Consider the following 14,810-nt stretch of genomic DNA (forward strand, 5'->3'; position numbering starts at 1 on the left):
AGCTCCCTAGTCTCCAGATGCTGAAGAATTGAAGCCTTTCTTGGTAAGAGCACCCTTTTGTTCCCTTCACCACCTCTGGTTGCCCTTTTATGTGCCTGTTCCAGCAGATCTACATCCTTCCTGAAGTGAGGCCTCCAGACATGTATACAATACTCAAGATTCAGCTTAATCGTGGCCTTATACAAAGGGAAAATTGCTCCCTTATCCCTGCTAGCAAAGTTTCTATATATCATCGAAAAAACCCCATGAGCTATCCAGTCAGCATGTCTGCACAGCTCAGAGAATTTCATATCTGGCTGCACAATTACCCCAGGTATTTTTAATTGTTCACCACCCTGAGTGTAGTACCTCACAGTTGATAAGTTACTCTGGGGTTTACTGCTACCCATATGCAGTACCTTGCATTTGTCACGTTAAACTTCAACTGCCATTTCTCAGCCTATCGACCCAATTTTCCAAGATCTTGTAACATCGGCTCAACCTGTCGACTGTCGTTAACCACCCAGCCAACCTTTCTATCATCTGCAAACTTAGACATTAAGCCTGATATACTTTCATCAGTGTCATTGATAAATATTAAAAATAACAAGACCCAGCACTGAACCCTAAGGAACTCCACTGATAGCCATTGATAACCACTCTCCTTCTTCTTCCACTTAACTATCCCTTTATCCAAAGCAGTAACTTCCCTTTCATGCCTCATTGGTCCAGTTTGTACAACAGTCCTTTGTGTACAACAGTAGCAAAAGCCTTCCTGAAATCCAAGTAAATGATGTCAAAATTATTTTTTGCATCCAGTTCCTTGCTCACTGCATCATAGCAACCTATCAGATTGGTGAGACAAGACAAATCCATGCTGTGATTGCATTATAATTGCATGCCTGTCCAAATGGTCCTGCATTACTTCTTTAATCAGTGATTCCATTATTTTCCCTTGCAAGAGACATTAAGCTAATAGGTCTGTAATTACTCGTCGCCTTTTTATCTCCTTTATGAATTGTAGATGTATCACACTTCTTCGGTTCATAGTAACCTCCCCTGAATCCAAAGATGCTTCATAATTATGGCTAGGGGTTTGTTTACTACATTTGCTACCGTTCTTAATATAATTGGATAGATTCCATTCACCTCAGATGTTTTTTTTTTTTTTGTCCATCCTCAACAATTTCTCCTCAACTTTCCTTTCAGTTATCACAGTCCCTTGTTAGAGTTTGATAAACTCCTGGCATCTCCTTCTCTTCAGAATTCCTCATGTGTGAGTGAAGATGCAAATTACCTATTCAATTTTCTGCAACCTGAGCAGGGTCATCAAGTGGCCCAATGTGATTCAAACCCTTCCTTCTACTGTTAATATATGCATAGAAGTCTTTGCTGTTTTTCTTTGTTAAAGACTTCTCCTTCTCTGCCTTAGCTTGCCTAACTTTCTTTGCGACTTTATTACAAACTATTTTATATGCATCCCATACACTTTTCTTCTCTGCCACTTGTCTCAATAGTTTGTCTAACATCCATATAGCCTGAAGCCTTGAACATTATTTCTTTGATAATATGAAAAGCATAGCAGCTTCTCTGAATACGTCCCATTTAGAATTTGCTGTTTGTAACATCATCAGTTGGTTCCACTGAATATAATTTAAAAAACTGTCTGAGACCACTGTAGTCACACTCATGAAAGCAAAAGCCTTTCCCTTTATCCTTGAAAGTAGTTGTCTTTAATTAAATTCCACATTAGTACACTGTGATCACTGCCACCCCTGGTGAGATTGATACACTCAGCTTGAGTACGAGTAAGGCTCGAAGATAGTTTCAGAATTGGGTTTTTACTTGCAGATTCTTAATGCATGAAGAATCACTGCTGATAACCAGATCAAGAGTATTGCTTCCTCTTGTTGCTTCTGTAACATACTGCTGTAGAAAACAGTCATCCAAGAAATCAACAAAAGTCTTCTAGTGTGTAAACTAACCCACAAATTCCATTTTACATCTGGAAAGTTAAAATCCCCCCTATTATGAGACATTCTGATTTGCAAGCCCACTCTATTTCCCTGTATAGCTGGTTAGTATACTCATCACAGTCATTAAGCCTATAACATACTCCTACTCTCAATTTTTTTTTGTCCCAGTGCCTATATCACACCAAAATGACCCAACATTGCACACATCACCCAAGTCAACTGGATGCACTGCCTTAGATTTAATATTCTTCTTAACTGAGAGCATAACTCCTCCACCTCTGATTTCCTGGGTGTCTTTCCTATAATTCTACTCCCCATATTCAAATTCAGCATCACTTATATATAGGTGACACTATTCCTACAATGTCTGAATTCAACAACTTAATCAGTACTTCAAATTCATCAAATTTATTTACAGTGCTCCTAGCATTAGTGTACATGCAAGCACATGTTATTAATTTTAGTTGGTTGACCTACCACAGTCCACGTATTCATTTGTTCTATGACGACCCATGGCAGCACCTGAAATCCCAGTCACCTTGCTTTTTAGGCTGCTGCACATACAAATAGTATGAATGCAAGAATCAGTTTCACTTCCATCTGCAGTTCAAGTTAAACTATTAGTCTGTTTCAATCACCTCTTCTATTCAAGTTTATCCCATCCCTGTAAAAACAGTCTCTCCTGTTAACAAGCACAGACCAGAAAGATGAGTCTTTCACATTCTCTCTAGGGCCAAATTGAATGATAGGCTTCTCAACATATACTCCCTCCTATCATATCTGGGCAGAATTGCAGACACTTCCAAATTCAATCCTAACTCACGACTTTTTGCCAACATTATCCTGTTTGTTAAGTAAGTAATCAGATGTCTTACTTTTAATATTATTAGTTCCAATGTGAACAAAAATATCACCTTTTGTGCTCTAAAAGGTAATATCTGCTCTACAACATCATGTACTTTTGCTGCTGGCAGACATACCCTGGTCATATTGCACCAATCCTTGCACAACATATTTCCCTGACAATAGTGCATTCTGCCTTGAAGATTGCTGCTGTGTTGTATGATTCACAAGAGTGAGATCTGGTATTGAGTTGGGCTGAGATTTTAATTTAATTTTAATTAAATTAAATTTTAATTTTTAATTACTTCGAGGGTTACTACCTTGCTCTTTAAACTCTCATAAACACCCATCAGAATGCTTAGTTGGTGTCTAATTTCTTCACACTCTATGTATCTATGAGGGCATTCAATAAATTATTTACCTAAGGTACTTCCGATAGTTATATTTCAATGATTCATGATTTATCATGTTCCTACATATCTCAACTTGAATCATACTAATTTTGATCCCAATATGTTTTTAGGTTGTGCTGCTGTAACAGAGAGAAGGCACTGGTATCAAATTATGGATTTGCTGAAATTGGAGCACTGTTCAGTCATCAAGAAACTTGATGACTGAAGAGAAAAAAACAGATAATTTATTGAAAACAGTGAGATAATAGATAATAATCGAAAACAGTGAGATAATAGATAATTTATCGAAAACAGTGAGATAGTAGATAATTTATTGAATGCCCCTTGTAGCACACACAAATACATCCATCATTGGGCGTGCCTCCGTAGCCAGGTGGGAAGGAGCAGCAGCGCGTAGCACATGCTTCTTGATTAGATCGGGGTTCAAGCCTGTCACCACCAAATATGGAGGATGCGGAAAGGTCAGGGAATGACCACCACATATCCCGGAGCAATATGGCCTTAGTTGCTAATGCTCCAAAAAACCAAATAACAACAAACAAACACATCCTCCTTGGCTAGATTGTATCCTGTTCCGGAAAGGTCTGCAAACATTTCACAAGCTGCACAATGTTTTAGGCTGTGATGCATTGGAGAATCACCCCCTTACTTATCACAATTAAAAAGTTATAACTTACAAAATCGCTAGCTATATTAAAAAATAAGCTAATGAATGTGACTAAGACTATTGAAACTATTTGTAAAACACAGTGTAATATGTTAATTAATCAAAAAGAAAATTTCCAAAAACTAATCCATTTCCACTAGCACAAAATTCTGTATCCTGGCACTTGTAATCTCGTACCCGATTCTCAGACCACCTAGACAGGAATGCAGTTATACTGCAATCGCAGCATGGATTTGTTAAGGAGCAGTCTTGTCTGACAAATCTTATTGGATACTATGATGCAGTGACCAAGGAAATGGATGCAAAAAATAATTTTGATATCATGTACTTGAATTTCAGTACATTTGTGGCATTAGGGCAAGCTACTGCTATGGATAAAGGGATGGTTGAGTGGGAGAATACAAGAGAGTGGTTATCAGTGGACACTGCTCTTCGTGGACTAGTGTTATTAGTGGGGTTCCCCCCAGGGTTCAGTGCTGGTCCATTGTTCTTTTTTAGTATTCATTAATGATATTAATAAAGGTATATCAGACTTAATGTCTGAGTTTGCAGATGATACAAAGTTTGGCAGGGTGGTTAATGACAATAATTACAGTGATTTACCGGAACAAGATCATTGTTATATACATTATATAGTTTCGGTATATACAACTATATACCGAAACTTGGCTAGCAGGGATAAGGAGGCAATTTATCCCTTAAAAGGCCATGGTTAGGCTACATCTTTAGTATTGTATATATGTCTGAAGGCTTCAGTTCTGCACATTGCAGCTATTAGGGACATAAATTCAGGTCGAGATTGCAGGATACTTGTGGAAGTTTGCCTTCGGCCAGTGAGTTTTTGATTGTTGGAACAAACTTCCATCTATTGTTGTGGAAGTGGATGGTTTGAATAAATTCAAGGAAGAACTAATCAAATTCTTGGAAGGTATGGATGTGTGAAGTTTGTATTTTTTTTTTTTTTTTTTGCTGATAGTGTATAAGCTTGTCTTCTAGCATCATTTGTCACTACTAATACTAAAACACTTTTTTTTTGTCCTTTTCAGAACATTACAAAATGAAAACTATTCAAAATAAATTGGTGAAAATGTGACATTAAACAAACATTTAATTCTTTTTGGTAACAAATGTAGTAAATTGGGTTTTTTTTTTTTTTTAATAAATATTTTAATTTATATTTCTGCAGTCCTTCCCATGAAAATTACTAGTCTAATACATCCTTTTCCTTACCTCATGTCTTAGGATAAAAAAAGTTAGAGAAAAATAAATTACATTCCTTGATTAAAAATGGTAACTATCATGTTAGAGATACATTCTACTTCATCGACTATACATTTTGCTTGCATTACCATCTAGTTTCAGTGATTCAAATATGCCATTACATTACATTGTACTTGTTTCTACAGTAATGTGCATATCTTAAAAGTACAGGTTTTACATCATCAATTTGGAAAACCCTTAGGTTTTCAGAATTGATGATGTCTAATTCTGGAGGCAAAAAATTGAGGAAGGTTTCCGTTTCATTGCCTAATATAAATGAAAGCAAGCTATAAATATTTTTTTGAGAAGTAAGATGGAAAATATGCTGAAGAGTAAATACAAATATATTTAAAGTAGTTGCATGTTAATATACTAAGTTTTAATAATTTTCTACTACCACAAACATAATAACACTCTGCTTTTAAATTTGCTTCATAGTTTCATTTTCAATTTTTAGGTGTACCTACTGTAATAGCCTTTGAAAAAAATGGCTTAAGGTTAGAATTTGCATTTGAGCGCCCAACAGATAATCCACTTATGACTGTAATATTTCTCACTGCAACAAACCATACTCCAAATCTCATGAATGACTTCCTTTTTCAAGCTGCAGTACCTAAGGTAAGCATGCTACGTTATTTCTGTTAGGGACATTATTAAAATTAACTACCTGAATATGAATTAGATTATATCTTTTATTGATTTTCACTGTAATTACTACTTAGTGCTTTATTCTGATTCAGTTTTAAAGCTTATTATATTTGAAAAATAAAAATCGAATTTTTATTTTTATCTAGATTATAAATTAGATAAGTTATAGAATTTCTTAAAGTACCGATATGATTGGACTCAAGTTTGAATTGCAGAGCTTAATAAACAGTACTCACCTTAGATAATCTGCTGTGGTTACATGAAGTAGGATGGATGAATAATTTTGAGGTTTACGAGGTTTTGAATAATTTAGAGTTTAAAAATAAGTTAATTAGTAAGGATACAGAATTAAAAATTAAAAACAGAATTTAAAATATGCTCAAGGAAGTAGAAGTGCACAACTTCATCCCTGGTTGTCATTGAAGAATTAATTAAAAACTTTAAAATATGAAACCGGTGAAGCCAAAAGTCATAAACAACTGACTTTTGTTTTTTAACATCATCAGTTGTTTGCAATGCTAAAGTGAGAAGAGAACGCGTGTTTTAAAGACTTCTATGTTCCCGTGATGCTCTTTGTGACATGCGGGAATCTTAAGTGCATGAGATTCCAGACCAGGGAAAGGTTGGAGGGTAGTTTCGCATTTATGACATTTAGTTTGGTGTGATGGCAGCACCATTCTAGATTATAAATAAAAATCAATTTTTATTTATAATATAGCCATGGGGATTAGGAACTGGCAAAGCCCCCCTTACAGTTGGCAAAATTACATATTACAAATATTCAAGTTTGAGAACACAGAATTATAATTTTTAATTATAATTCTGTGTTCATATAATTCATATAAATAGAAAATTAGTAATGAAAGTTATATGAAAACTACATTTGCTATTGGAACGTTAAATGCTTAAATTACCAGTAATCAAAAAAAGACATCATAGCAATTAGCATTAGTGTAGAAGCTTATGATGCAAGAAAACAAGCCTAAGGCATCAGCCAAAAAAAACCAACACTTCCCACTTCACCCATCCATTCCTTCCAAAAGTTTGTCCAGTTCTTCCTTGAATTTAACCTATCAACTTCCACTACAGCAGATAGAAGGACAAAGAACTTGGTATAATCAGTGAACTTCATGATCACAGCATTTATGGCAGAAGGTCATGGAGGTTGAAAAAATTATACCATCATCATCATGTTGACATCAAAAGCAGTGTAGATGGAAAAACTCATATCAACAGCATAAGATGTAAAGCAGGTAACTTACTGAGAATGGTCTTTGTAATTAAATTTTAGTGTGTAATCACTGATGCAAAATATTGAAATAGATACACAAAAAAGGTAATTTGGGTGGGGGTTCAACTTGGTTCCCAGACCCAGTAAATTTGAGCCAAGTTGTGTAGGCCTGTGATTTTGAATATTATTATTATAAACTTTTTTTTCTGTCCCATGACGGGTAAATGGTATCCAAGTGCATGTGGTGGTTGGTTGTGTCCTGTTACTATGTAATTGTTATTACTGTTGGTTGAAGAACTCACTTACTATTCTACAGGTGTTCAGAATTACAGCCTTCTGGAGTTCCACAAAAGTGTTCTATGATAGGCCTATTGCTGGTAAATTCTTAGGAATTATATGTCAACCACCATGCTAGTGGTTGACATATCGGGATGGTCATTATTTGTTCCATTTGCGACATTTCTCTGAATTCCTGTGTTAGGTCTCTGTACCTCCAGATCTTTTCCTCGTGCATTGTCTGGAGGTTGCTGGTGTTGAGGGTTTTGTCTGGTCTGTTGTATGGGGGATCATCTTGTCCATTATTATGGCACAGTCCCAGTGTATCTTATCAGTAGGGATCTCTAGTATGGCCTCAGGTTCATATTTGTATTACGGTGCACTTTCTTTGATTAACTATCATTTTTTAATCAGCTACTGATGTATTATCCTGGCCAACTGGTCATGTTAGTTTATGCCTTCTGGGCGATCATCCTGTGGTGATGTACAGAATTTTTTCTGGGGCCAATGTCATCATTAGCATGTGTAATCTGTTACTCCAGGGTTCTTGGCAATGTAGTTGCCGGCGTTGATTATTTGGTGTTGGATGGCAAGCATGAATCCTTCACTCTCCAGGAAGATTTGTGAGCCATGCATTGGAAGTCATCTTATCTAAAGTGTCTGCCAGGGAGTGCCTTCTTCAGCAATCTTTCTGTCTGTGTGAGTGGGCTCTCCTTGTTAAGGTTCAGTGTTGTGTGCCGTTGGTTTATCTTTCTTATGGCTTGGTAGATTAGTGGTTTGTTTTCCTGGAACTAATCCTTTGGACTCTAATTGCCTTCTCATGAATCAGATCAGTGAGATCAGTCAGCTCCCCTTCCTCCTACTTTCCAGGCTGTGGTCAATCTCTCGAGGGCCTATTTCAGGTGATGTTAGCAGCTGTTGATCATAATTATTCTGGTTGATCTTATAATATCCTCCAGCTCTGTGTTGGTTCAGTCTGTGATCCCAAAGGAGTACATGGTACTGGGACTTGAAGTGTTTCTGTTCTAAGTGGTGAGCATGCATAATCCCCAATATTTGTAGGTCCCTCCCTCTGTCATGGCTTTAATCTCTTCACCAGTCTTCAACTGGTAGTTTCAACCAGCTGGATGTCCGTGATGTAGTCCATAGGTCTTCCATTTGTCTAAGCCAAATTGCTTCCTGACATTGGTGCTTGAAATCTTTGGTGATTGGGAATAGCAGTTGCAGAATAGTTGAGGAATAGATTCTCAGTTGCAGTATAGAGTTTGATGTCATCCATATACATCAGGTGAGAGAAGGTGTGCAGATTCTTCTCCCTTCGTTTTTTTTTTTTTTTTTTTTTAGGGTATATCCATACTTGTTGTCATTGAGCATGATGGACAGTGCTAGACAGAATCGTAGTGTCCTCAGAACATCTCCCTGGAAGATTTCTTTTCTAAATGGGATCAGTCTGATAGACGTTCAGTGTCTCCATCAGCCAGCTATGGTGCATGGAATCGAAGGCCTTGCAGTAGTTGATGTAGGCTGTGTACAGTACATCCTTTCTGCTTCTTGGCTATAATGTACTGGCTCTTCAAGTGGTCTGATATCTTCTTAGTTATGTAGCTGGTCTGAAACTTGTACATTGTTGGGAAACAGGTACTTGTTTGTTGTTTGTTTGTTTGTTATTTGGTTTTTAGGAGCATTAGCAACTAAGGCCATATTGCTCCGGGATATGCGGTGGTCATTCCCTGACCTTTCCGCATCCTCCGTATTTGGTGGTGAGGGGCTCGAACCCCGGTCTAATCAAGAAGCCTGTGCTACGCACTGCTGCTCCTTCCCACCTGGCTATGGAGGCGCCAACAACAGGTACTTCACTGAGTTTGTGGTAAATCCTTAGCCTTTAGGTAGGTGATTCTTTGAGGCAGAGATGCTGGGATTGTGTCAAGGTGCCTTATTGTGTGTGTGTGTGTGTGTGTGTGTGTGAGCTTCTTGTCCCAGAGTTGTGGATGTTATCTATTCCTGAAGTTTGCCAGTTGTGAGACTAACTGTTGTACTTTTTTGACAAATAGTTTAATAGACACATTCGTTAGCTTATTTTTAAAATTTGCTAGTGATTTTGCAAACTATCACGTTATTCATCCTGCAATTGCATCAGTGTTTTGGCGTTGAATATCACACCACATAACTAGTAGTGCACTGGAATAGTAGAGTTCAGTAGCAATAAATAGCTGAAAGGTTCTAATCACTCGTCAGGCATACATCTTTTTTTTTCTGGTTTTTTTTTAGCTAAGAAATTTTACTTTTAATATGGATATAAGTAATTTAAAACTACAGTCATTGAAAACTAGATTGAAATTGAAAGTGTCTGCAATTCTACTCAGACACATAAGTAGGGAGTACATGTTCAGAGCCATATCAATCAATTCAGTTGTGGGGCTCATGGGTGAGGCTCAGTTGCGTGTGGCTCATGGGGTAGAATTTTTTCAGCCTGGCCTGTACTTGTTAACAGGAGAGACTGCTTTTACAGGAATAGTATACGCTTAAATAGAAGGGGTGCAAGAATATTTGCTGATGCTATCGAGGAAGTGACAGGTGAGTCGGAAAACTGATAGCATAGGAAGATATACTGACTAGTAGATTAACCAGAGCTATAGACAGAGGTGAAGGTTGATCCTTGCACTGTTCTACTGGAAAATATAAAGCCTGGAAAGCAGGTGTTAGAGATGTTGGGCCTTGCTGTGGGTCATCACGGAACAAGTGAATACATGGGCTGTGTAAGGGTAACTAAGAATAAGAACATGTGTATATATACTTTACAAGTGCTAGCTCAGAATTACAAGCTCCGATAAAGATCAGTATTTTGATATTTTATTTACTTAACTGTTATATTATATTGTACTTTATAGGTAGAAGTAGCTTTATAGTTCTAGTTATGCTCATTATTCTTAATTTAAATGGAGTTTCTGTAGGTTACTACTTAATATATGTAAAACCACAGTTTCGTTCGAATCTTGCAGCCATTGTTTTTGTATAGAGAGAGAGAGTAGTAGGGAATTAAAATTTTGAATTGCGGTAAATAGGTAGCTCTAACGTAAAACTAGATAGGGTAGTATGGATTTAGGAATGTATTAGATAATGTAGTATTGATAATTAATTAAATTTATTAATCTTATTAATTTTCAGTTAATTTCATTATCATGCCCCAGACTAGAGTAGCAAAGCAACAGGCACAAAGTAGCAGGAGTGCTGTGATAAAAAGTGCTGTATCCCAGGTAAAATAATAGTCATTGGTTAAAGATGCATTGCAGGATCATCTAGACAAGGTTGCAGCAATAATTCAGACACAGCATAAAGTTAAGGGAAAGACTTGTCTGACAAATTTGATTGGATCTTATGATGCGGTTACAAAGTAACTGGATGCCAAAAATAATTTTGATATTGTATACTTGGATTTCAGGAAAGCTTTTGACACTGTTGCACATGGACCAGTACTGTACAAATTGGAGCAGTGTGGTATTAAGGGTAAGTTGCCACAATGGATAAAATAAAAGGGTGGGTGAGCGGGAGAAGACAGAGAGTGGTAATCAATGGATGCTGCTTTTTGTGGACTAATGTTATTAGTGAAGTCCCCCAGGGTTCCTGTTGGGCCCACTGTTGTTTTGTATATCTATCAATGATATTGATGAAGGTATATCAGGCTTAATGTTGAAGTTTGCAAATGTCATTGACGGGGTTGTTAATGACAGTAATGGTGGTGTGCTATACTGCAACACAATCTTAACATTGCCAAATACAAAGTACTGTTTTTGTCAACATTAAACCACCCTAGGTGCGACACTTAGGGAGGTAGAAAATGAAAAAGATCTAGAAGTAATTGTGCAGTCAGATATGAAGTTTTCTGAGCAATGCAGACAGGCTGCCAGAGCAGATAATGGGGTATTCTGTTGATGATATATAGGAATTTTGCTAGTAGGGAAAAGGTGGTGATTATCCCTTTGTATAAGGCAGGGGTCAGGCCTCGTCTTGAGTGCTGCGTGCAGGTCTAGAGACCTCATTTTAGGAAGGATGTAGAGTTGTTTGAGCATGTAAGAGAAGGGCAACAAGATTGGTGAGGGGAGTGAAGGGGTCTTCTTACCAAGAAAGGCTTAAGTTCTGCAAATTGCAGCAACTGGAAACTAGGCACCTGCAAGGTGATCTGATTGAGGTGTATAAAGCCTTGAATGGGTTGATCATGCTGAATTCTGATGGGATTCTTCTGCTTGCTCTAATTATGAACCTGAGGAGACATAAATTGAAATTCAGGAAAGACAGTTGTAGAATAGATGTGCAGAAATTTGCCTTTAGCCAGCGGATAGTTAATTGCTAGAAGAAACTTCCATCTGTCGTTGTGGAAGTTGATAGCTTAAATAAATTCAAGGAGGAACTGGACAAACTTTTAGCAGGAATGGATGTGTGAAATTGTTTTTTTTTTTTTTTTTTTTTTTTTTTTGGCTGATGCTCATATGCTTGATTTATTGCATCACATGCCTCTATTACTACTACTTAGTACTGCAACATCAGCAGGGTAGCCTTTAACTTTCCCACATCTGTTATATAGAGATTTAAATTGCTCTTTTCTACTTAATATTCATGTGAGAGAAACTCCTTATCCTCTATTCTTTGCTCTCTTAGCCAGCAGTTGTTCATCTCTCCTTGCCGGCCTAAACTTTTCTGTTGTATTTTTACTGATCAATTGTAGGTTTTATTGGCTTGATACTTTTTGTCAATCTTTACCTTTTCCATGCCAACTTTTTCTGCTCTTTTAATCCTCAGTGTGGGCACCTCAACTTGATGAGGGGGACCTCCCAGTGAATGTTGCTGGTTCATTACTATAATCCAATTTCCACAGTCTAGGTTCCAAGCTTTCTTTCATGTATCACGTCCATGTACATTAAGGCCTGGAGCATTGTATTTGAAGTACTGATTAAGTTATCAAATTCAGTCATTGTAGGGATAGAATAGATGTGCATGGTGTCACTCAGACATAAATAATTGTGAATTTGAATATGGGGAGTACATTGTATACTGGAAGGAGAGAGCAGGAGGGATTAATGCTCTTAGTTAAGAAGTATATTAAATCTAAGGCAGTGCATCCAGTTGACATCAGTGACCACTGGAATATTGAGTCAGTTTTTTGTGATAATAAGCACTGGGAATACAAAATCAAGAGTAGGTATGTGTTTATAGGCCTAATGACAGTGTACCAAACAGCTATACAGAGAAAGAGAGTGGACCAGTAAATCATAATGTCTTATAATGGGGAATTTTAACTTTTCCAGATATTGACTGTAATTTGTGGCTTAGTCACTCACGCACTAGCAAGACTTTTGTAGACTTCTTAGATGACTGTTTTCAACAGCAGAAAACCAACCCTTTATATGGTTATCTGCAGTGATTCAACATGAATTAAGAATCTGCAGGTAAAAGACATAGTGTGTGGTAGCAATCACAATATAATAATGTGGAACTTAATTAAAGACATAACTATTGTAAAGAGTAAATGGAAAGTATTTTGCTTTTATGTCAATTGGCCTATCTTGACTCTTAATTCTTCTATATTCTCCTGACGTCTTCTTTCCCAAGCTGGTGGTTCGTTCTGTTTTTGGTTCTTCTTCTACTGGTCTCTCGCTCCTCTTCCATTAATCCTCGTAGCTGTGTGAATGGCCTCCAATGTTGCATCATTGCTGCCGAGGTAATGTGGCATTATGTGCCGATTGGGGCAGAGGCCGAACAGAACCTCCACAAGGTTCTATTCGGCCTCTGCTTCGGTATCGCGTGAGACTTTATAGGATCCATTCTTTCGAATTCTGTTAGGGCCTTCTTCCACTCGTCCTCTATCCTGGATATCATGACCTCGTCTCTTTCTACTTCATCTGTTGTAGGTTGTATTTCTTCTTGCTCTTCCTCCTCTGGTTCCGTATTCTTTATCCTTTGTAGTTGATCACTCGTGTCCTTAATTTTTTCAGGATTGCAGGAGCTATCAGGTTCTTCGTGACAATAGTCGTTGTTGTTGTTATTTGGTTTTTAGAAGCATTAGCAACTAAGGCCATATTGCTCTGGGAAATGCGGTGGTCATTCCCTGACCTTTCCACATCCTCTGCATTTGGTGGTGATGGGCTCGAACCCCGGGTCTAATCAAGAAATGTGTGCTACACACTGCTGCACCTGGCTACAGACAATGGTCCTTCTCTGGTCACTATTCACTGTTCAGTGACCTGAATATCCGGGAATCGTTCCAACCACTTGGTATGTAGTCTCACCCTGTAAGTTGCCATATCTGTTTCCAGCTTCGTTATTTTGTAGTATGCTTGCATGATGTATGTATTCATTTCAATGCTCCACTTCATGTGTTGCCGTTTTCACCCTTCCTGGGTGGTCACTAGCGCGTTTCGCAGGAAGCACTTCCAGTTGGTGGGGCTGGATGGCCTTGCCCTCCTCTTATGGTAGCCATACGGGGGACAGTGCCACTCGCTCCACTATCTTCCTGGGGAGACCGTTTCTGATTTTTCGAGCCGACCCCTCTGCCTAATGCCTGAACGCGAGTGACTTTATCCTGTGCCACACTCGATGCAGTATGATTAATATTTCTCTGCGACATCATCTATCTATGGAGGTGGACCTGTTTAGCTTCGGGTTATGTCCAGTGGTAGTTCTCAGGAGTGACACTAGAAGGTGCCACAATCTGCCTTAGCCGCCACTCCGACCTTGGGGTAGGTAGGTCCCTTGGAGCAACCTTCACAATGTTTGTTTATTTATTAATTTTTATTACTCTTAATTTATTTATTATTATTATTCTAATTTATTACTATTATTATACCGGTCTCGCAGCGTTGATGGAGCCGCGTTCACTTCCACTAAGGCGGTAATTGAACCCGGGTCCATCAGACTGGTAATCCTGTGTTATAACCCTTATTATTATTATTATTATCTCATATTATTTCTCCCTGATTGGGGGATTCCACTCTGTGACGGTACTGCAACCAAGTACATAGGGTAGTTGTAATGTCTAGTGTTATAGTTGGCCGAAGAACTCTCTGACTATCCTACAGGTGTTCAGGATTGCGACTTTCTGGAGTTCCTTGTAGCTGTTCACTGGAAGGCCTATTGCTGCTAGGCTGCTATGTAGAGTCTTTGGTACCATACCGGTGGTTGACATGATGATCGGGATGGTCGATACTTCTTGCATATGCCACATCTCCTTGACCTTGTGTCTCAGGTCCGTGTACTTCCTAATTTTTTCCTCATGGGTTTTCTGGACATTGCTAGTGTTGGGCACCGCTATGTCAATCAGGTAGGTAGCCTTTTCCATCTTGTCCACAAGGGTTATGTCCGGTCTGTTGTGCGGCATGGTCTTATCCGTTATTATGGCGTGGTCCAAATACGGCTTGTGCGTTCGAGGTCTCTAGTACTGCATGGGGTTCATACTTGTAGTATGGTACACTTTCTTTAGTCAACTGGTATTTCCTCGCTAGCTTCTGATGTATTATCCTGGCTAC

The 14,810-nt window shown here is 38.2% G+C and overlaps 1 protein-coding gene across 1 annotated transcript in view; it reads left to right on the forward strand.

The window, feature by feature from the left end:
- LOC150079103 (AP-1 complex subunit gamma-1-like) overlaps positions 1-14,810 on the forward strand; it is a 650,293-nt gene that overhangs the window by 585,844 nt on the left and 49,639 nt on the right. The window contains 1 exon segment of the mRNA XM_090383609.1: positions 5,596-5,756. Coding sequence (XP_090239735.1) covers positions 5,596-5,756 — 161 coding nt within the window.

Source organism: Mastigoproctus giganteus, chromosome 10 (genome assembly GCF_048544385.1).
Source record: "Mastigoproctus giganteus isolate SK-2022 chromosome 10, ASM4854438v1, whole genome shotgun sequence".
NCBI lineage: Eukaryota > Metazoa > Arthropoda > Arachnida > Uropygi > Thelyphonidae > Mastigoproctus > Mastigoproctus giganteus.